This window comes from Falco cherrug, chromosome 4, assembly GCF_023634085.1.
Source record: "Falco cherrug isolate bFalChe1 chromosome 4, bFalChe1.pri, whole genome shotgun sequence".
NCBI lineage: Eukaryota > Metazoa > Chordata > Aves > Falconiformes > Falconidae > Falco > Falco cherrug.
The window spans coordinates 29,380,528-29,403,452 of NC_073700.1; the positions used below are offsets into that span (position 1 = coordinate 29,380,528).

Genomic DNA, 22,925 nt, shown 5'->3' on the forward strand with positions numbered 1-22,925 from the left:
CACTGGGATTTTCAACCCATACTGGCCAGGGAGAGATAAGACAAGCCTAGGAGACAGACAAGCAAGAGGCGCTAGGAGACAGAAATACAAACAGCCTCAGACCAGAAAAGCAGATTCAGCTCTACTTATTCCCGTTTTCTGTTTCATTCACAATCATTTGCTCCCCATTTCCAGTTACGAGCAAGGCCTCAGCCTTGAGTGTCAGCAGTTTCCGAAGAGTTACAAGAGGTTGGAGCCTGTCAGAAACCTCATGTCCTCACCCTGGCATGCAGCCAGGAGCCGGCTCTAGGAGACGGGTGACTATGCTCAGGGCAAAAGGGAGGGAGTCATTCACCTCTCTCTGAAACCGTGTATTGGCAACACCTACAGGCGGCGTGAACACAAACTGAGCCACGCTTGGCATTTTCAGCAGGTTCAGGAGCTCCGTTGCCCGAATAAGGATCTCTTCAAGGTCCTCCTCGCGGTAAACAGAGGTGATAGCAGGGCTCTGCACAAATGTCCTCATCTTGGACAGGAACAAGGACACTCTGCAGGACAGAAGGACACAGACATCAGCTGGCAGGACCTTTGCACCCCGCAAGATCACTACTTAAGCCTGTGTACTCCAGAAGACTCTGTTGCAGGTCAACACTAGATGCTACCGAACCCCTCCTCCTGATGCAGAGTGTTAGTCAGCAGATGAATCCCACTTCCCCAAACTGTGCCCCTCCGCAGCTTGCTTCCCCTGTTCTGTTTCAGGTTCCATTAGTTGCCAAGCTTGTTAACACTAGCAAACATCTGCGTTTGCACCCACGAGATCTGCGTGTTTCAGCCCTTTGCCCCTCCCTGCTGACCATCCTCACCTGGGGATCAACTCCTGGCTGCGAGCTGCCAACTTGGTCAAGGTGGCCATAAGGACACTGATGGCGCGGGGCGGGTAGCTGGGGATGCTAGCCAGCGGTCGGAGCTGGGTGATTTCAAACAGCACGGCCTCTAGTGTCTCAAAGAACAGGTTAATCTGCTCCACAGTGCAGCGCTTGTCGTAGGACACGGACAAGTACTCTCCAACGGCCCAGACCTGAAGCAAAGGCAGATGTGCTCAAAGCAAGCAGAAGGAAAAGCCATTGATTAGTTTTTAGGGAACAGCAAATCAGATTAGCTAACGGTAGGACAGAAGAGAGGAAAGGGAAAGTGACCAACAGATTACATCACAGTTGGAGCAACCTGTGGCAGAAGCACGCAGGCCCTGCTTACCACATGGGTGAAGATGACCTCCTTGTTCTGGATATTGCTGACTGCTCCTGAGAACTCCAGAATTTCTGTGGACAGTTCCACGACGAGTGCAGGGTGCAGCCTGCACAGCATCGCCAGCTGTGAGCCCAGCACTCTGGAGGAGAGAGATGGGCAGAGCTCAGACCACCGGCAAGGTGGTCATCACCAAACCAAGGAGGTGCTGGCAGCACCTAGCCACTGGCACAGCAGCTGCATGCTCAGGATGTTTCCAGTAGGGCTGAAGGTGCAGTCCTCCTTTTGCACCCTCCAAAGATGTGTCTCAGCAGGGACTGGGCCACAACTTTCCAGCTCCTGGGCTGCCCTAGGATGCCAGGCTGCAGCCAGTGGAACGGCTGGGAGCTTGGCTGGGCCTCCTGTCCCATCTCACCTGTACACATCATCTTTAAATGCCGGGATGTCATAGAGCTGGTCGCTCCTCTGCAGCAGCAGCACCACCAGCTGGTTGATCAGCGGCCCATCTGCAAACTGGAAAACAGCCCTTGTTTCAGCAATACCAGTGACTTCCAGCAGCCAAAAACCAAACTAACCAGCCAGATAGGGTGGCTGGCACAGAAAAAACCTGATCTAGCAGGAGGGGAGCAGTACGCAAGGCAGGTATCAGGCACTCACTGCTCTCACCCACCTCCTTTACAGCTGGCTGAGAGAACAGTGTGAGGCCTCACACTGCACCATGAAGCTTTTCTGCTTCAGATGAAGTAGCCAGCTCAGTGCTGGTTCCTGTCAGTATTAGACCACCCCACGTTCCCACCAAGCACCCGTCTGCTGAAGCTGCAGTGCCTTAACAATTTTGCTTCTGTGTGCACTCACATAACAAGAGATCCCTGTGGCACAACTGGGAGCCAAACTCCCCCAAAAGAGCCTACCTCTGCCACCACCCTGAAAAAGAGCTCCAGTAAGACAGGGACAGTCTCCGCACATTGCACAACCCTGGGGCTGCTGGCCAGGGATCGCAGCAGCTGTCGAAGTGGAATCAGCCTGTGGGCAACAGAAGGGTTCCTGCTGAAGGCTTGCTCCCTGCTACTCTCCTAGCTGCCCTTCCCTATCCCACCCCACCCTTCAAAGAAGGCCTGTGGGTGCTTGGCAAGGCTAACACAGGGAAGAATAAATCCACCTCACTCCAGCCGTGAGCACCTATGCTTTCCCAGCAATCCCAGTGCTGGATGGCCGAACCAAACCCTTGTGGCAGTCTCCCACAGCAGCCTCCTACCTCTCTGGGGCATCCTCGGAAACAGATTCGGCGCGGAGAAGATACTGGAACATGCCTTTGTAGAGGGGATGGCGAAAAGCTTCCAGACAGGTGGCGGGCTTCACAGCTGGGTTGCTCGTGGCCCTCCTGGAGGTAGGAAGAGCAGCTGACCTAGCAGGAGGCATATACACAATGTGCTGCATTATAAGAATGGGCCAGAGCATGGTTGGAATCCTGAACAATGGGGTAACTCCCTTTCCACTGAAATGGGGACAACAAGTTGGTCTAATCCAGGCCCTCTGGAAATCAGACAACCAGGGTGGCAGAAATTTGTGAGCTCAGACCCCCACCCAGCCTCAGGCAATAACTCCAGAATTGCCTCTGCATCTCTCCTGGGGAGCGGGCAAATGCTGCTCTGTATCCCTCAGTCAGCGAAACCCACCATCATCTTCCCTCTAGGATGACTCCTTTTTCTAAGCACTCCAGAAAGAGCTGCTAATGTCAAGGAGGAGCAGAGGAACAGCAGTGAGAGCCAGATTCAGTCCTATCCCATCTTCCTGGAGACTCACAGTTCCCAACGGCCTCAGGAAGAAACCTCTGTATGCCTCCAAGAGAACAAAGTCAGGAAAGAGGGGTAACAGCAGGGAGGGAAGACCAGGTAGCCCACACCTTCGTGTTGAAGTGGTGGCTCATGGCAGACACTCCAGCATGCGGCAACTGTTTGGTGCTGGATATGGAGGGGGGAATGACAACAGCTCCCTGAGCACTGAGCCCCAAAGACAGTCCAGTACTGAAGTGTAACAGCTGGTCACCTTCTCTTCCCATGCACAGAACATTACCAGGAAAACCGGGCTGACATCTGTGCTGCTTTGTGTTAACCTGACTGTAGCAGATGCCTCTCATTCTGTGACAGCAGCAGCCAGAGGGCAGTTGAAGCTCAGAGAAGCGTGTACTAGGCTATGGTCAATGTCAAGACCTTGATTAGCAAGTGAGAGGAAAGGAAAGTAGCATTACCTCAGCTGGATGTCCAGAGCTGCTGTCAAACAGGGCAGGTCAAGCAGCAAATGGAAGATCTCAATGGCTGTGCTTGCATCCAGCAGAAATGGGAGAAAGTCCACAAACTCAGAGATAAGGGGTGGGCTGTTCCATGCCAGGAACTGCAAGCAACAAGCACAAACTGCTGCATTATCCCTGCTACTCCACCACACACCCAGACAATTCTCACACTGTGACCAAAAAGGACGGGGAAAGACACTTCTGAAAAGCAAACCCAGAAAAATCTGAGTGTTTGGTCAAAACCTAGGAGGCTGCTGGAAGCTCAACATAGGCATCTGGCAGCTGGCTCAGTGGCTGGCAAGCTGCAACTTATTAAAGTTTTCCAGAAACAAAGTGCCATGTCCCAGCTGTGTTCATTGTGCTTCCCAACCCACGGGCAGCAATACTAACCCAGACTCTCCTCTACTGGCGGTGCTAGTCACACCCAGAACCTTCTTCCCTCTTCAAACTCACACCTGCTTTTATAACATGGAGGCACATGGAGGGCAAACAGGGAGTTCTGGGGCACAGAAAGGAATGTGCAGCGGCTCTCCCCTGTGCTGCTCCAGCAGGCTGTACCTTGAAGAGATTTGGGAAGCTCTGCCTGAATATGCTGGAGGCCTCAGTGGAGAGCTGGCTGTTGTCTTTGCAGAATTGGACAAATTCGAAGGCGAGGGATGGGTTGTGGAAGAGCCGAGCCGGGATATCAGTGAGTAAGTGTTTGTAGATGGCATCGGAGTCCACAGCTGCCGTTTTGCCTGGGAGGACACAGCACGCCGCTGAGCACAGCCCACCCAGCAGCCCTGCCAACAAGGGCTCCAGGGGCTCAGCTAAATCTGGGTTATGCTCTTCTAAAGAGCACAGGACGCCCCAGCCCCCGGGTCTCCTGGAGTGGGATCATCCATCCCAGAGTACAAACAAGGCTGAATTACCAACTCTGGCAGCCAGCAAACTGCCAGGACAAAATGCTGTGCTGAGAGTATGCAAGACCAGGTTGTGGAGGAGGGCATAAGAGCTGATGACTTACTGTGGTTCAGGAAGAACTGGGCAATGGGCAGTAGTGCCCTGGCATAAGTGGCATCCCCACAGATTCTGCTGTGCAGGATTTTCAGGAAGGAGACTGCACGGTACATGTAGGAGTCGTCCTGTTTGCAGATGATGTCCATGATTGTCACTGCCTCTATGAGACACTGCAGGAGAGCAGAGTCAGATCAGAGTGGGGGAAGCCACAACTCCCAGAGCTTCAGCCCCACCCCTGTGTACTTACAGCTTTCTGCAGGTCTCCATCATCTTTCTTCAGGGGTCCTGCCAGAGAAATGAGTCAAGTTAAACTTGAGTCCAAATAGGAACATTACGCTGTCAGTTTGAGCACTAACCCAGATTTCAGGACAGGTGGGAACAGACGCTGATCCCGATTCCAGACTAATGAGAATCAAGTTCCACAGCTTCCCCCCTGCCCCGGGCAAGTCAAGGGTAGGAGGCAGAACATGGCCGTTGCCTCCAGATTCCTCCCAACACCCCAGCTCAGGGCCTGTCAGTGACTTGCACCAGCTGCTAAAACACGTCCCATGCCTAGAGCCTGACTGCAGACTCGACGAAGTGAGATCCCAGCCCAAAAAGGCAGCGAACCAGAAACATTTTCAAGAACACTACCAAGGGAACTCCAAGGAGGGTTCATGGCAAGACTCACGCCGGTTGCTCTGCTCAATAACTCTCTGGCAGTACTCGAAGGCTTTCTCCCGCAGACGCTCCTTTGGGGGAAGCAGGCGACCAGATGCAGATGTAGCTGAGACCACGGACATAACAGACCTGTTCATTCCTGATTTGTCATCTACAGAATAAAGGTTACCACGTACCAGCTCATGTCATGGCCAATGTAACCCACACAGCTGCCCAGCAATAGCAAGGGAGCTGCCTGTCCCCAGGTGCACTGCAAAGAAAAGGTGGCTGGCGAAGAAGGGAGTGTTACAAGAACACTGAGGAGATGCTGTCTGCCACCACCCAAGACTTTTTTCTCAGGAACCCACGGGGTTTTGCCTGAAACTAGGGGACTCACTGAACAGGTAATTCCTCATGGAAGGGTCAGTAAGGATCAGTCAGCAGGTTCTGTGATATTCCTTCCCAAAGATTCCCTGCTCCTAGCCCAAGGGTTTGGAACTCTTGCTCATATTCCTGCCACTTGCTGGGTTGCTGGTGCAGGACCTAATCATCTCAGAGCACACAGCCCTCTTGGGAGTGCAACCCTCACTGGACTGCAGCCCTTCAATTCGTACCTGAACTGGGGGTCTTCAGCCCCTTGCCCCCATAGCACAGCAGCCAATTTCGCAGCATGGAGAAGGCTTGCACATTGAGCCACTGGTCCTGCGTGTAGTGCTGACCCACTGAGAGCACTGTGAAGAAGTCCGTGGCAATGGTACCATCCACCTCGGTGACAGGACCAGGCTGTGAGAAAAGATGCAGCAGGTCAGATCCCCAGGGAGAGGCCAAGTGAGAAGGCAGGGACGGCTCTGCTGAGCCCACGGAAACAAGTAGCCCTCATTTATATGTACTATGGGGCCTGCAGGGGGGCAGTTATCCAGAGAGAGAGAAGCCAGCTGTGCTGGATCCTTTCCCCAGGTGAAACACTCCAGACTTTCCCCTTCTCTCTGACACAGGCCTCATTTGCAATCAGCTTTTAGTCAGAGGTACAAGGTCACTAAAAGACTCTCCCCTCCAAACTACTTCAAGGATCAAAGCTCTGGCTCTACAGCAGAACGCCTAGATCTTGGAGCTATAAATCCGCCTACTTTGCTTTCCTGTGTCTTGACCATTTATGCCAGAGAAAGTGACAAACAGCAGCAGCACTTCCAGGTTACCATTTCCCAAAAGAAGCTGATTCTGGGAACCCGACACAGCAGGTAACTGACTAACAAATGCCCCTGTGAGATAACCATGGCAACTCAGCACGTACCTGTCTGCTTCTGGGATTGGAGAAGAAGCCTCCAGAGCTCTGAGCGACTCCCTGTTGAATACTTGCATATCTCAGCCAGTCAGTCATCTTTTTACTGACTACATTGGTCTGTTCTGTACAAGAAAAGTCACACGGTCATTGCTAGATTGAGCAGAGAAGCAGCCTCTGCAACATACTGCTGCTACCCCTCAACTGCTGTGCTTTTCCTCCAGCCTAGATTGCCGTCTTTCTGATCCAGCAATCAGTAAAGAAACTGGTACCGCAACGTGGATGCCCTATACTCCTCCTCATACTACTTCAGAGTCCAGGTTCATTCACACTCCTTTCAGAGCTCTGTGTCCTTTTAATCACTCCTAGCCACTCGGTCAGTCTCTTGATTATTTTGCCTGTTTCCTCAGACAAAAAGTCAGGGACCGAGTGCTGGAACCAAGGACTTCCGGTACAAGATCAGTCAAGAAGTACTTGTTCCTTTGTCTCCATCCACAGCTGCTATTAAAAGGAAGGTGCAAAAATACCATCAAATATATTCAGGCAGTGACTGGCTTCGGCTCTGCAGACAAAGGCACAAATGGCTCACAGAGAACATGCAGAAGCTAAGGCAGGTAACCCTTCCTGCTCAGCCAGCCCGTACACTCCAGCCCAGTGTCCTCCCCAAAGCTTGCCCTGCATACTGCATGGCATACGCAAACCTCACAGGAAACTGCCAGAAACAGACTCCTGCTCACAACACAACTGCTCGCCATTTTAAGCCTGGCACACTCTACGGTTTATTCATCAGAGCACATCGCTCATCACCACCCATCCAGCCCTGCCTCTCTTATGAAGAGTACCCCTAGCTGGTTTTGCTGCTCTCTTGAACAGACACACAGGCATGTCCCGGTGTGCCTGAGGCTCTTCAGGACGGCTGTAATTTCACAGTCCTACTGCACCTGGAGACCTGAGCTAGGGTGCATGTTACTGTGATACAAATCCATACACAAGAACACAGACTCTGGCCCCCAGAAGCAGCCAAAGCAGCTGAAGGCCCAGCCCCATTTTCGAGTGGTAGAATGTGTATCTCACCCAGTAAGTTCACTTTCCTTTTGGCAGAGGTGTCACTTTTAACAGCAGTTTCCAAGTCCTGTTCCTAGCCACAGCCTTCAGAGAGCCTTCTGATCACTATACAGATCACAGCCAGGTTGTAATCTCAGGCCTTCCGTATATTTACCTTCAGTTAGAGATTCTGGTGAAAGCCTGATGACATTTGACAGGACAGGAAGAAGGTACCGAGCACTCTGACCCTCAGGCAGTCTTCTTTCGAGGACTTTTACAATACGCTGCCCCACAGCAGACACTTCAGCCTTCTTATTTCCCTTAAAAATAAAAAAAAAAAAGCAGAAGTAAAGCTAGGCAGATAATCTACTAGGGCTAGAGATCACTACCATACAAGCTCTTCCATCATGCATCAATACCAATGTCAAACATAAAAATAACTCACAGCACAGGCTATTTTACCACCTTTTACAGAGATCTTCTGCAATGTGAATTCATAGATCCCAGGAGGGGAGTTGATGGAGCAACGGGTTTGTGGACAACCACCACCTGAAGTAGAATTAACAACTGCAATAGATGTCTTCAAATTAAAGACTATGATCCATCACTTCTAGAGCAGAGAATACTAGGACTACTCCCCATGTGGTCAGCCTGCTAGTTTAATTGCTAAATTAGAAATCTATGAACATCAAATGGACTGCTGTAACATGTTCTAGGACTGTCTGGCTAGTCCGTGTTCTCACAATGTGGAAAATAAAGCAGCCTCCCCTTTTGGAAGCTATTAAGAGCTGTAGCTTTGAGATGCTGTCAAACCCTTCTGGTCCAAGACAACTTTATTAGGGATGACATGTGGACCTGGACTTTTGACAAGTTTTTTTTTGCCATGAATGTCATCATGCCAACAAAAAGTAAACATTCTCTGCTGCTCAGGATGGCTGGCTGCTAATAGCAACAAGCAAACACTGGTCTCTGACACTCCCCATCTAATAATCAGATTTGTACCAGATCACTAGAAGGAATTAGGAAACTGCAGGTGAGCTTCCAGTGAGGAATTTCATGGGGGAACCTCATCCTTGACTAGGGCTAGTTTCTGTGCTTCTCTTGTGAATATATGTGAATGAATCAACCAAAGCAATGTACAGACAAGAAAGTGTAAGGTTTGGGGGTGGGGATCTGTGCAATGAAGGAAAATGAAGAGACGGTCCTGCCCTTCCCGCAGATAGATTGCTGCAGCCCACTGCAAATGACAGGGCTACTTATGTGTGTCGCTGACAAGTGTCTTGTGGCTCTGAGGAAAACCTGACCGAACTCAAATCAGCAGCAGGTTTCCAGCTCCTAATGCAACACCAGAGACTGTGTTCTCTGGAAAGCCGAAAACTTTACAAAAAGAACATCAGTTTTGTACAGCAAAGAGTGGCAGGGGGCAAAGAGTAGGAGGATGACCTCCACCCAAAGCAATGACAAATGAAAATATGCAGAAGATGTTTTTAAAGGTTCTGCTGAGGTATGGCTGCTTTCATGAGTGAGGCTGCTGCTCATTGCACCCCACACTAGAGAAGTGGTACCAAAATCACTAAGTATTTAATTTAAGTTATTAAAAATTAGTATTTTTTAATATTTAATATTTTATATATTTTAATAAGAATTGAGTAAAACCTCCTCAGGATTTTAGTTGTAATCTAACAAAAATTAACACACAGGGTATGTTTTTACGTGACAGAACTGCAGGACAGTCTCTCAAGGCTGGACATGGGAGAGAGGTGCCTTGTAAGGCAGCATGTAAGTAATATGTCACTGTTTCTGTTTCTGTGTTTTCATTTCCTCTAGCTAAGTAAGACTCAGAGGTGTAATCAGAAATGTAGGAGGCATTTCTAAGTAGACAGTGAAACTCAGAATGAGAAGTTTCAGAAGAGTATTTTATCTTTATCAGGCACAACAACAGTAAAAGAAGAAGTAGTAAAAACCCAGCCTTTCCAGCTTATGTCCCAGAGGGCAGTCAGTGCAGGCAACACTCAAAACAGGAAGATCCTCATGTTTTCTCCTCCACGGAGAATCTAGATCTTTGAAGTGCCATCCACACTTATAGCCCTTCATATTTTATAGGTTCTATGTATATTTTTTTACTTTTGAACATAAAAGCCAGTACCATAAGAGCAAAAAGAAGCAGTAATAAATTCACTCTCAAATCTTTTGCTTTACAGGTTCAAGCAGCCCTGATGTGAGCACTAAAGTGTTCCTTTTTGTTTCCAGTTAGTTACAAGCCTGCTTGAGGTCCTCAGTCTCTATATATATCACAAATTTAAGCAGTCTTTGTTATCAAATAATAAACACAGAAAAAGCTGCCATTTTTTCCTACACAAAACAGAATAATTAGGTTCCTTAAAGGAACATATAAATGCTTCTGCTTTTTCCTAGATACTTTCAATTGATTTTCGCTCTCCTTGAGCTCAGCAACCAGGGAACAATCAGAAAACAAATCCATATTGACAAGGGAAGATTTCTAACTTGACAGGTCATTTACCTGAGCCAGAAGGACGGAGGATACCAGGCTCAAGAGCTTTGTATCTTGAATCTCATCACAGGAGAGGATCAGATCATTGCAAGGTGACATATCTCTCAGGATAGCAGCACATAACACCTGAATCTGCTCAGGGCACTTGGATGAACACAGCACCGTCTGCAACAGTTCCACAAACTTGCCATCTAGCCTGGAAGAGTCACAATAAAGCATTGCTGCAAGAAACGATTCAGACATTTATTTCGTACATGTTCTTGTTCTTGGGATGGTCTCCCTTGACGGTGACCCTGGCTAATGCCAACTTATCACCTTCACTTCTGAGTTTTGCTCCTTAGCGCAGCTTGAAAGGGTGCCAAGCCACGCAAACATGCGTAAGTCTCGCTGCAAAAGGAGGCAGGCGCCTTCTGCTTAGCAATGGGGGGTGGGCTGTGTTGGGGTAAAAGGGGCAAAGAGGGGCTGCACCACTCACCTGCGGGGGTACTTGGTGGCGGCGAGGGCGAGGTGCAGCCTCTGCAGGCAGTCGGCAGCCTCGGGGCCCAGCTCCGGGCCCTGCAGCAGCGCGGCCAGGCGCGAGGCGAATCTCCACAGCTCTTCCTCCTGCAGCTCCCTGCCGGGGGCAGCGGGTGCTGGTAGCCCGGCCGCGGCCCCCCGCTCCCGGCCCCCTCAGAAGGCCGAGCCTGGAGGGGCGCACCCGCCACCCCCCAGCCCGCTGCGGCCCGCTTCCCCGCTCCGGCCCGCCCTGAGGGGACCTGCCGCCCCCCGCCGCCGCGGCCCGTACCTCGCCTGCTTCAGGAAGCTCTCGGCTGCCGCCGTGAACATGCCGGAGGCTCCGCCGCTGCCCCCCGCTAGGTGCGCGGCCCCCGCGGCCCAGTCCGGTCCGGCCCGGCAGCTCCGGCGGGGCGCGGCTGCTGCTGCACGAAGGTTCCGCCCCGGGGCCGGGCCCGCCGGGGGGCTGAGGGGCAGCGGCAAGGCCCTTCCCACCGGCCGCTCGCCGGTGATCTCGGGGTGCTGCCACCGTTATTCCCGGCCGCAGGAGGCCGAGGTGGAGCTCGGCGCCGCACGGCACGAAGGAGGGCAGCTCCCCGGCCCCAAACCTACCGGCAACATCGCGGCCTGGCCGACGCGGGGGAGGGTTTTCAAGAGCCTGGCCATGAAAGATGCCATCAGCCTTTCCTGCCAAAAAAGCCACGCTTTTCAGGAAGGGCAAGAGGTGTGACAAAGAGCTGCTCGGCGGGTGGTCCTCAGAGCTTCCAAAAGGTTAAAAAAGCATTAACACCTCCCTGTTAGTCTCTCCTCCCAGCTGCTAATAAGCCTGATGCTCGCTGCCTCGCTGTGCGTCACCCTGTGGAGAAGGGGGCACGGAGGCAGCTTGGTGCTTCACCCTTCGGTATGTCTCTGCCCTACGTCCTCCCAGCACTAAAGTTCGTTAACGGTGTGCCTCAGCAATTAGCCAGCAGAGCATCAACTCCCTTTTGCCCTCTGAAGACACTGCAGCATCCATCACCGCAGCCACTGACAGTGGAGTGGGGCATGCAGGAGCCTTCGCCGGTTTCCTTGGACATCATCTCCTCCGGCTCCATCAGAAGACATGCCCAATGCTCTCCTCCGGCCGCATCAGAAGACATGCCTGATGCATACGAGGAGCCAAAGATATGACAGTTTTAAACAATGCATCCCCCATCCGATTCCCCCCCAAAAGCTCTGGCTGAGTCTCTTTGCCATGCTGTGTACAATTTTTTTAAAAACATTAGTCAGTCAAATACAGCTACTTTACATCAATTGAGGTCTTAAAAGATATTCCTATTCATTATTGGAGCTCAGAATGACTGTTTACTCAAACCCTGAACTTCAATTTTAGCTCCATTAAGAGGACAAGGGAAGACAAACCTAACTATAAGGTAGGTACAGAACAGTCTTCTGATCTCATATGCTTAAATGAGACTAATTGTTATAAATTACAGGGAAACACACCAAAATAGTTTATCTTCCACAATAATGTTCCACTTCATGACAAAAAAAAAGCTTGAGCTGAAGGAATAGTTTGTAATTCCCAGGGGAAGCATTACTGATCACTCACACACACACACACATGTTCACTCTGCTGCAAGTTAACAGCTTCCCAAATAACTGACATGGGATCAAAAGTAGGGTATCTGTGAATTCTAAAACAGTGCAAGGTGTCCAGACATATACTTCCTTCTTACTGCATTTAATGAAAATAATAAAAGAAAAAAAAACCCTAAACCACTCTGTCCCCTCACACCGTGAGAAGGGGTAAACTGCACAACACAACAGCTGCAGGAATCTGACCTCCACCCCCACCCCAGTACTGCACTGGAAGGATGCAAGTCCGTCACTGAAGCAGCAAGGAATTTCAGGGCATTTTCTCTTTCATATATAATTTTATTTCTGGTTATAGAAACAAATGCTAAGAGGAGAAGCAACATTCCCCAACCACATACATCAAATTAAGATAACAGAACAGTTAAAATAAATGAAAAAAAATAGTAGAAATTTAAAACTTTGTTATAGCTTTAAAATATTAACGTTCTTGATACATTAGAAATCACATTCAGATCTCAAATTACTTAAAAAAATGTATGGCTCCGTATTAAAAAATAAAACAAAACACAAACAACAAAACCACTGTATCCCATTTGATGTGGAAATTCAGGTCCTGCTCCTCGGATGCTTTTATTTGCCATCTCCTCGGTTGAGCAGCAGCCTTCTCAGCATGACCAGGACACTCTCCCACCCCCCGTGGGAGCCACAGTCTGCCTGTGCAGTTAAGCATCTCACAGGAGCAGTGCTGCAACATGGACAGATAATGATGAACTTCACATCCATTGCCCCAGATGGAGCTTTCCCCCTTGGGATACATGCTTGCTTTTTAAAAAGCACTGATAATGAAAACAAGTCACAAAAAATACTTTTGATATCAGCTGTAAAAAAAACAAAACACAAAACCCAAAAGAGCTGGCTAGAGATGTCTTGTACAGGCAACACTAGGAACTGAAATGCAAGCATGGCTTTAGCTCCCCCATCCATCCCCATCTTAAATTTAAGTGCCAAATCGAGGTGAAAGGGGTAAGGCTCCCCCAGATCTCTGTAGCAAAACACTTCTGTCGAGCCTTTGAGGTATTTCAGGCCCTCGTCTCACAGCAGCATTCCCCTAAGAACTCAGTGGGAATGTGCAGCTGCAGAACAGGGGGAGATTCAGATTTTTTTTTTTTTTTTTAAAGCAAATAACTCAGAGTTGGATCTGAATTTCCAGCTTTACCATCCATTGCTCACATACATCTTTTGATTTATCCCTAAACAGCTTTTAACAGTCCTTTGGATAACAGTCCTTTGGATAGCTACAGACTCTTGAATGCTCTATTTGGTGATGTGGAAGGTGGCTGTCATGCTGGACAAGGTGAGTCTCACTGCAGTACAAATGGCGTGTCCAGAACCCAAGACAACATACAGTCTTGTAAGATTTTTGTATTGTAAAGCCACTCCATTTTCTGTATCAGTATATTTGAATGAGATATTTTTTTTTTTAACATTCTCTATTTTATTTGCCATTAAAGCAAAAAGATCTTACAGACAATACTCTGGTTCCTTCTACTTCAAGCCCATTTGGGAGAAGGGGAAAAAAAAATATCATTAAAGCTAGTTTAGGTTTACAGTAATTCATTTGCTACAGAGCCAACTTGCCTACTTAACAGCCTGGCCACATCTGAAGAGTGGCATATAAACCAGCAGAACATTAGGATGTTCTACACCAGACTTTTAGCAGCAAGGCAGTGGAACAGAAGGAAGTCTCACTTTTTCTGCTCTATTTAAACCTCATTTTTCTTCAGCTAACAGACATTTCTCCTCAACTTTGCCCTTAGATGTAAGGAAGGCTCTTTTTCAGACTGCTTTAAGTGGAACCAAGGTGGGACAGAAGCAGGACTGAAAAGTCTAGATCACAGCAAAGGTGCATTGCTTAATTCAGCAGCAGACACAAAGCAGTAACCAAATCCTAGGGGAAGTCTGGTTTTCACAAGGACTGTTTTCTGCTGAGGAAGAAAGCTGTTTCCTTTCACTGCTCCTACTCTAGTTACTCTTCTTATCACCTGTTCCTCCCTTAAGTATCAAAGCCCAACCATCAGACAGTAAACACCACGGTGAAGCATTCACTCAGGTCCCTACAGAGAAAGGAATTTCTACTTCTGGAAAAGTAATTAGGAAGCCAAGTATCACCTGCTTTAAAGAACAATTCTCACCAGGCCCAAGGGGGTCAAGAGACACACTTCTGTGAATTTCGTGATCCTTGTGGAATTAAGCCATGACTGAAATTGGGCCAGTTAGGTAAAATTTACTCTCTGTGAATGGGAACATTAGAAAAAACTCTCATGCATTGTTTTTAAGGGGATATACACACACCTCATGCCCCATGAAGAGACAGAAGCATCATAAAAGGAGAATAATCACACCACAGAGGAAAAGAAACCATTTCATAGTGCCCCAGTGTTAGCTTAGCCACCTGACAGACAGACAGGGAAGAATTCTTCAACCTTACAACATCCTCATAGACCCTCTATGAATTTCCTCTGTTAGAAATAAGGTCCCATTACTTACAGAGCAGAATCTGTAAAGAACTCCCCGATACCACATCTAGAGATAATTTGAGACAAGAAACTATTCCAGCTTTCATTAGTGCCATTTGGGGTTTTTTCTTGCCAGAAAAGCAGCATGGACCAGGGTTGCTGAAAGCATGACAAAGCCAGAAGCAGGGCTCCTACGCAAGGAAGATGCAAGTACCAAGTCACCTCTTCTGCTCTGCGAGAGGAATGAAAGCAATCACTGAAAGTAAAGCTGCTTCTACCAGCTGCTCACATTTGTTACAAAAATACATACATCATTCTTCTAGAATCAGTGCCTGGTGTGGGAATTTACCAACATACTGTATAAAAGTCTGTGTAAAGTACCATTTAAGAGAAAGAAATAGTCGTGGACCATTTATATATCTATATTGACACACATACTCACATACACACATTAATAAATACAAATTTTATGTTTACACAGATCTAATTTAATATTTTATGAAAAAAAAAATATTTTAAGGGTTTCTTCCTTAGCTGCCACCTGTGAATTGTCAATGTTTTATTTCTATCTTGAGAGCAAAGGGGTAGACTTGGCAGAACTATCCTCAGGCTCTGAAACTTAAAAGTCACATGTAAGGAGAAGACCAGCCATACATTCTGAAGGGTTTTAATTCAGTGTTGGTAAATGAAAAAGTATCAAAAGAATTTTCTGAACATATAAATACAAAGGTTAAAAGTTGATTAAAAATCTGGAATTTAAATATAGTGCTCCAAGAAACCCAAGTATTTTTCAAAATGTCTTGCTCGGGCCAAAGTAAAATGCTCACTGCTGTATTACTGGCCCATGAAAGACACCCTAACAGAAAGCCCACCACCACAGCTAGGTATTTTCTACTGCTGATTAGTAGATGTGCATATATCCACACCATGTGCACAAACACATGCACTGTCCTGCCAATAACCCACCTAGCAGAGAGATGCTGATCTCATCACTGCCAAATAGCTGCTGGGCAGCTGCAGAGAGAGGCGCTCCAGCACGAAGTCACAGCTACGTTTTGATTAGGTGCAGATCAAAATGCAAGGCGGCATCACTTCCCAATCCCATCAGTTCCAGCAATCCAGATGACCTTGTAGTGTAACTGTTTTCTGCAGCACAGCTGGCTCCATCGTAAGCTACACTTTACGACAGTAGTGTATGCTACAGTAGTAGCAGCTTTGGCATAATTTTTCACCCAGAAGGAAACAAAAAGTTACATGACTGAACAATCTGTTGTGTAACTGCAACCTAACACACAGATTCTCACCAGATGCAGACCTTCAAGCAATGGCATTAAATTAAGAGCTGGATTAAAGGACTCTGGAGTTGACAGAAGCTACAAATAGAGGGGAAAAACTCTGATGGGGAGCAGAAACAGGAGCTGCCTGAGAGACTGGCTGGCAAAGGAAGACAGATCATTTGCTGCAGGATAGCATTTGCAAACTCAAAAGCTCAGTGTGCGGCAAGGGCAAAATTATGAAGCTAGTAATTTTCCTTCAGAGGCTCATTCTTAATGCTCTAGTCCAACTTATTAGCATCAGGACTAAAAAACCTGGAAGATTTTGCATTGGGGCAGAAACTCAAGGCAAGTTCCACATTGGATTGAAAGTATCATTTGATAAAGTAAAACACAGGTATTTTTAGAAGTGACCAGGATCCCTCAGTGCTGCCTCCTGTTCAAAAAGCTCCAAGACCCAAGCTAGCACTCTTTCTTGGAAGAGGGACAAGATGGTTGTATACATATGAATGCAATCCAGAGTATTTCCAGATCATTTTGCAACGCTTGTTTTGTATGCTTATAATTGTCTTGCAACAAGAGACCAAACAGGCACTGGGCTGTACTTGGAAAAAGCGTGGCTAGCAGGCAGAGCAAAGGGGTTCTTCTTCCACTCCATCCAGCATTTGTCAGATTCTATCTGTAGTGCTGTGCCCAGTTTTGGGATTCCCAGTACAAGACAGAGAGGAACCTTCTGCAGCAATTCCACCTGATGCTGTGGGAGCCTGAGCATGTGATGTTCGAGAAGAGACCGGGACAACCAGGTTGGTTCAGCTTAAGGAAAGAAATGGGGAAGGTCTTACTGGTGTCTTCAGCTACCTGATTGTAAGATACAGTGAAGGCAGGGCTACGCTTTTCTCAGATGTGTGATGTGAGGCAATTAACATGTGCAGCTTCATTGGAAATTCTTTTTAGGTGGCTAAGAAAAAGTTTTCACCTCGTGGGTGGTCAGAGTGGAACAGGGACCGGAGTCATGGAACTATCTCTGGAGATATTCAAACGTCAGATGAATATGGTCATAGCAACATGGACCTACTTTGAGCAGCAGGTTATAGTAGATACCTCTAAAGGTTTCTTCCAACCCAAGTTATCCTATATTTCTACACAGCTCTACCAATGGCAGCGACAAAGAAAATTTGATCTTCCCTAATAATGCAGCTTTATATGCTTTTTATTTAGAGTGATAAACTCTAAGTCACAGTTTAAACCTCAGAAACAAAGATGGAACAACCAAGCCATTGGAATTTAATCCTTAGATGCAGTAAGCTTGAAGAAACAGCTTTTGATCCTCTATGGAAGGATACAGAGCTATTGCTAGATTAAATCCTTGACATCCAAGATCCCCAAAGCTAGCTATAGCAGGGAAATGTTTCTCCTTTCAACCTACATTTTGACATTCATCTACACACTAGCACACATCAGAGTGATACCAAATATCTCACTGGGAACCGCCCTTGCTAACACAGATGAGAAGCTCTAACATCAATTTAACATCCCTAACAGTCAGTGAAAAAGTGTTCCATACCACACTGTATGAAAGCTCAGGTCAAGATGCTCTCACTTGCTTAGATATAGATCCCTAGACTTCTGAGCCTCAGGTTTTATTGTACTGCTGGCATTTCCCTACTGAAAAAGGGGGAAAATAATGTGGAAGTTAACTCTGAATGACAGTTCTAAGCCAGTACACAAGACAGATGTCAAACATACAAACCCAAGTTCTCGCCCCCCAGAACCTGAAGCCAGACCATGACATTGATTGCAGAAGCACTGCAGAGGCTTCAGCTATTACTTAACTATTTCTTTCCTCTTACAAAGCTTTAACATCTCTCTGAAAACATACTCCTGAAACACACTCCTGAACAAGCTGTGTCCAACAGTAACATGTCTAAAATACAGTATGAAAATAAGATACAGGGTGACCAAATTGACCTTTTTCAACCTGCTCTGGAGCTCCATGTGTCCCACAGGTATTTTCATTCTTGAGTCCTTGGGCAGAGCTTAATGCAAGGTGCTGCTCCCATCAGTGGATGAAAGTGAATGGATATGCTACAGGGGACAGTGTTAATGGTATGGGGGAGGGAGGAATATGGGAAGAAAAAGGAATTGAAAAGAATATATGAGCTTATCATGAACTTCATGCTCAGCACTGTATTGTGTTACCACTAAATCAGATTAACTTGATATCACTGTAAAAAGGTTCCTGTATATCAAGAGCCAAGGTCAAGACAAAACAGTAACTAAGGAATTCTAGTGGAATAAACCCAGGAAGAACTGCATTCACTTCTTGCAAGCTGAGGCAACAGAAGTTGCTGTGAACTGACCACAGCCAAAGTAAAATCAGTTTTTGTCACTGCCCAAGATGAAAAAAAACAACCAAACCCAACAAAACCATTGATAGTGAACAGTGAAAAGTGACTTCACACTTTAACAACTTGGAATTAAAGTTTTCCCAGGTTTAGGTTATAGCAGGTTAAATATTCAATGTGCCTTGACCTTTGTCGGACAGCAGAAGATGAGTGAAGCCTCCAACTCATCTCCCCCTTCAAACTTCCCTCAGTTAATATAACTGAAGATGTAAGATGGAACTTGTTAGACAACTTAAAATAATCCAAGCACTGCATATAACCATTAAGCTAAACATTTTCTTTCTAGTTGAAGACTTAATTCTACCAATTCTACCAACAAATTAATTCTCACTCCTCTGCAGTGCTCAAAACAAAGCCTGGGGAATCAGGACTGATATGTACAAAAGAGTAGTGCTGCTTTCCAGACTGAGCAGTGTGCTGAAAGAATTAATCTGGAGGCCTGAAACAAGATGTCCCCATCTCACGTGCTCCAGATGAGAACCACGTTTTTCCATAGCTCAAGAGGATTTAGTAAGAACTGTTATTTTACGTAGTATCAGGCAATGATATAGGTAATGTATTAGCAAACCTACAAAAAATTTTGAGTGGCATGGCTGCTTCCTACAGTAGCAGGAGGATGCAGCAGACTGATAAAGCAAAAATCCCCTGACAGGATGAACAGAGTTCAACGCCTTAAGCAGAACAGGTAAACAGATCAAAGATATTTGCTTGTCCTCAACTCACATTTTAACCAGCAGGCATCGAGAGCCACAAAAGGAAGACTGAGAAAGTGTTATTCCATTCTAAATACTTAGGAGGCAGATCTATACACACAACCTGAGGATGGACTTTGAAGAGGTATCTATGAAGCAGCAGCTGGTGTATGAAAACCCTGTCATTGAGCCGATTTACTTCTATGGTGCTGGAATGGTGCTGGACTAGTTTACTTAAGTTTAGGGCCTAATTATTTAGGCTTTCCATGAAAAAAAGCAGCAGTAAAGAAAAAAAATCCACAAAACTTTGGCAGATTCACGTTCTGAACATTTCTGAATAATTCTGTTGGTTGCTCATCCTGCGCTGACTCACCCGATGTACTAGAAACCCAGGCTCCTCTGCTGCGGGCCAGCTTCCTAGCCTCAGGGCTGTTTCAGAGGCGTGCCTGTATCTAAACCAGCAGTCACCCCAAAGTAATGATTAATCACAGATAAACGATGCTGCACTCTCACTTGTGTGTTCTTCCTTGAAATCCATTTTATTGAATTCTGGCTTTGAAAAGGCTACAGAAAACAGAGCTAATCATGTGCTTTTCTGCTATGCCGCACCTAGCCTTCCCAGCAGGAAAAGTGACAGCTGGAGGCTGGCCTGCTTCAATTACTTTGTGGTCTGTAACAATCCTCCTTCACAAAATCATTTCAAAGTACTAAAATCCAATCTAATAACTTGTCAGTAAAGGCACACACCTAAATTATGAAAGCCTAGCTGTAGATAAACGAACTGTCCTGAATATTCTGTGTGCCTCTAACTGCAGAAAGTAACCCCAGATCATGAGACCAACAAGTTTTTTCTTTCTTCCAGAAATATTTCTCACAAAACAATTAGCTTGAGAATAAACATGGCTGGGTTTTATTCAGGTGGTAAGACTCAGCTGTTGAATAGCGTTTGGCAAAGAGAAAGGAAACCTAAAAGGGAACAAGTCATGCCAGCTGATAGCTCGTGGATTTCCTCCCCCTCCCTAGATTCCAGCAGACGTTGAACGGTTGTGCCTTACCCCCAAACCCCCATGGACACACTGACAGTATCATTTACTGCACATTGGGGAAATCTTTTTGCAACATGTTTATGCTGTGGACTTGCCTCTCTGCTCTGCAATAGCATGGTCAGACTGTACACCTGACAATAAATCAGTACATATAGGGGGATAACCTACCAAAGGCACACCCCATCCCTTGTAAGTCTCTCTTGCCATTAACAAAGCCATAACACTTTTTAAATTAAAAGATCTCTGCTGTGCTGCCAGAAGACAAGTTAGCCAAGGGGATTGCAAACAGGCACAAAACCAAAGGGGTTAGCTGGAGGCTATGCAGGGGGCGACTTCTTTGCCAGTCACAAAGTGTTACATGCACCCACTGTTCCACATGGCTGAACTGACTCAAATCTGCTTTACTCACATGACATACTTGTAGTACATGATGAGACTGAAATACAGTTTGAGTAAAAAGCCTCCTCCTAAATGGCCAAACCAAATGGTCTTCAAAGGAGGAGAGATGGGGGAGGGAGCCAAGCAATCAAAGGAAACCTCCAAACTCCTTTTGGAAAACCTGTTCAAGACCTTCAGTGACTGTTGCCACATGGAAATACAAGGCCTATTTTGCCTTGGTCTCTACACCCTTACAGAATTTGTATTAAACACTGTGCGAACTCTGCTGCCTCTCATCCCAGCTCTTAACTTCCCTCTCAGAATAACACCAGAGCTTTGCTGTTAGCCACAGCAGAGGGCCAGTGACCGACTCCTACCCAGCCCTGGCCTCCTGACCATCATCCATCTAGTAGAGGACCACACTACCTACAGGAGGTGAAAGTGGACTGCTTTAGTACAGAAGACTAATCAATATTTTCGGAATTTCACAGAGACAGTGGCAATGTCTTCACCTGCAGTGCTACTCTGAACGAAACCTGGTGCTCCAGCACAGGATGTGATCAATCAAATGCACACAGAACCTTTTGGAGACACCCTTACTCATGCGATCCTCAGTCATCAAGATACTTTGGCTGTTGTCCAGAGCAAGTGAAGAAATCACTGAAGGTACAAACCCCTTTGTTTTTAATATCTTTACAGGAACCAAGTTAATACAGTTCCTCTGTCATCTTATTCTCCCTCAGACAGAATGGAGAGAAGTTGCATCTGGAAATCCAGGTGGCTGAGCCCTGTAACTCATCCTCCTGAATCCCTACATAAATAAACATTTGTTCATATTCAGAATTTTTCTGTTTTGAAAAACAAAAAAATCATTTGCCTTTTTCTTTAAGCTTGGTACCATGTTTCTTTAATGTTGTTGTGAGATACTGCACCCATCTTTCAGCATTTGATCGCCTTAGGTGGCCTTTTTAAAACGGTCCTATGATTCAAAGCTGAGAGGCACAGTATTAAGGCATAGAAAATGAGGAGTTCTCTTTCCAGGGAGCAGACTGTATTTTTTGTGTTACATTCCTTTAGATGCCGAACTGCAAATCCCATCCCCTTGGAGCCAAAAGGGGAAAAGACAGTTACAAATATCCCAGCAGCCATACAATCAGTTGTCTGTATTTTTTTTTGAATCTTTTGTTTTTAAAAAAGGAAAAAAATATCCCATAGGTAAAGACAGAACAGAGTTCCAGACATGGGTTCTTGGGAGGGGGTTTCCATTCTTTTTGGCACCTTGTGATTCTAACAGCTGTTGTCCTCCCATTTAAAAATCTGACTTTGAAAAGAGCTCTTTATCCGATATGTTCTGAGCTGTTACAGTTGTGGTTTGTTTCTTTTGAAAGCTGCTTTAGGGCTCCTGCCATCCCATGCCCACCCCACATCACTCCAGCTCCTCCCACCGGTTCTTCATTCACTGGTTGCCTGTCCTTGTGGCATTGTAGATGTGATGACTCCAGTTTGGGCTGGGATTGCTCCACTGGACTCTTCTATCCGGGGTCTTTTGACTTCAGGTTCACTGGAAGAGGCTGCTGCTGTCTCTTCGGTCCTTGTCTCACATACCCGGCTGACTACAACAGGAGTGGACGAGCTGGCCTGGGCAGCAAGGAGCTGCAATGGATTTGTAAGAGCTGAGAAGTAGGATGAGAGAGAAAGAATTAGTGTGATGAAGTAGTACAAGTGTTTATGATTCCAGGAAGCAAGAAAACAAAACACCAGTCAAACAAGATAGCTGGCACATATTCAACTGTTGTTTTCAAGTCCATTTTGAAAGACTTGCTAGCTTTGTCTCTCCCTCTCTCCCGACAATCTCAGCTTTGTGCAAGTTCACCAAACTGTTAATAACCCCTTTCATAGAACTTCCTTCTTGCTATCCATTGTCAAAGGAGGCACTGCCAGCTAAGCATTCATCTCCAGAAGGGGAGGAATAATCCCCTGTTAAAGTTACAGCACACCTCTGTAACAGGCAGTTCTCTGGCCACCTACAATCAGCACATCTTGCAAGCTACAGCATCTGTGTGCCATGCCTCCAGTTTAGAAGGCTCTCTTTAGCCCTGTTTGCACAGTGAGAGCAGCCAGTCTCTTGGGAAACTAGATTAGAATCCAAATATTGACTGTACTGACATCTCACTTGTGAAAGGGGCGGGAAAGAATTTTGCCAGACAACCAAATGTGTTCCCATCAGAACTGGGATCAGAACATAGGAATTTCTGGCTCCCAATCTTATATTCCAGTACTGACAAAAGATCTCACCCTCATATTAATCAAAGTGGTGAGGGGGGGGGGGGAAAAAAAAAAAAAAAAAAAAGACAATTTAAGCAGCAACCCTCTAAAAAAAATGTCTACAATTCCTAGTTCCAGACAGAGAATGTGCTTACACACTGGCTTTGGCACACAACACTGCTTGCAAAACAAAATACACGCAGGTTTTGGACTCTGCATCAATCGGAGAGGCAGCCAAAGGGGACTCGGGAGACAGCACATCCTCTGCCCTCCAGACTGGTTTGCAAAGGAT

At 46.6% G+C, this 22,925-nt stretch overlaps 2 protein-coding genes across 6 annotated transcripts in view; both read right to left on the bottom strand.

The window, feature by feature from the left end:
• Nucleotides 1–109: 109 nt before the first annotated feature.
• Nucleotides 110–11,052, bottom strand: AP5Z1 (adaptor related protein complex 5 subunit zeta 1). 4 transcript variants are annotated; one of them, XM_055708455.1, is made up of 17 exons: nucleotides 10,772–11,050; nucleotides 10,463–10,600; nucleotides 9,997–10,183; nucleotides 7,651–7,795; nucleotides 6,444–6,556; nucleotides 5,767–5,935; nucleotides 5,184–5,279; nucleotides 4,761–4,798; nucleotides 4,521–4,683; nucleotides 4,073–4,251; nucleotides 3,473–3,615; nucleotides 2,480–2,629; nucleotides 2,136–2,247; nucleotides 1,640–1,737; nucleotides 1,234–1,366; nucleotides 843–1,057; nucleotides 110–527 (listed from the first exon to the last, which is right to left on the bottom strand). In XM_055708455.1, the coding sequence occupies exons 1-17, from the start codon at nucleotides 10,810–10,812 to the stop codon at nucleotides 257–259; spliced, it is 2,391 nt and encodes a 796-aa protein (XP_055564430.1). In that variant the 5' UTR covers nucleotides 10,813–11,050; the 3' UTR covers nucleotides 110–256. The 4 variants fall into 4 exon arrangements, with proteins under 4 accessions (XP_055564430.1, XP_055564429.1, XP_055564431.1 ...); XM_055708454.1 differs by having other exon boundaries at nucleotides 5,184–5,324; nucleotides 10,772–11,048; XM_055708456.1 differs by lacking the exon at nucleotides 10,463–10,600 and having other exon boundaries at nucleotides 5,184–5,324; nucleotides 10,772–11,048.
• Nucleotides 11,053–13,528: 2,476 nt separating this feature from the next.
• FOXK1 (forkhead box K1) overlaps nucleotides 13,529–22,925 on the bottom strand; it is a 56,193-nt gene continuing 46,796 nt past the window's right edge. For both annotated transcript variants that reach the window (XM_055707377.1, XM_055707378.1), the window contains exon 9: nucleotides 13,529–22,041. In XM_055707377.1, the coding sequence (XP_055563352.1) occupies nucleotides 21,821–22,041 (221 nt within the window). In that variant the 3' untranslated portion in view covers nucleotides 13,529–21,820. The remainder of the gene's footprint in view (nucleotides 22,042–22,925) is intronic.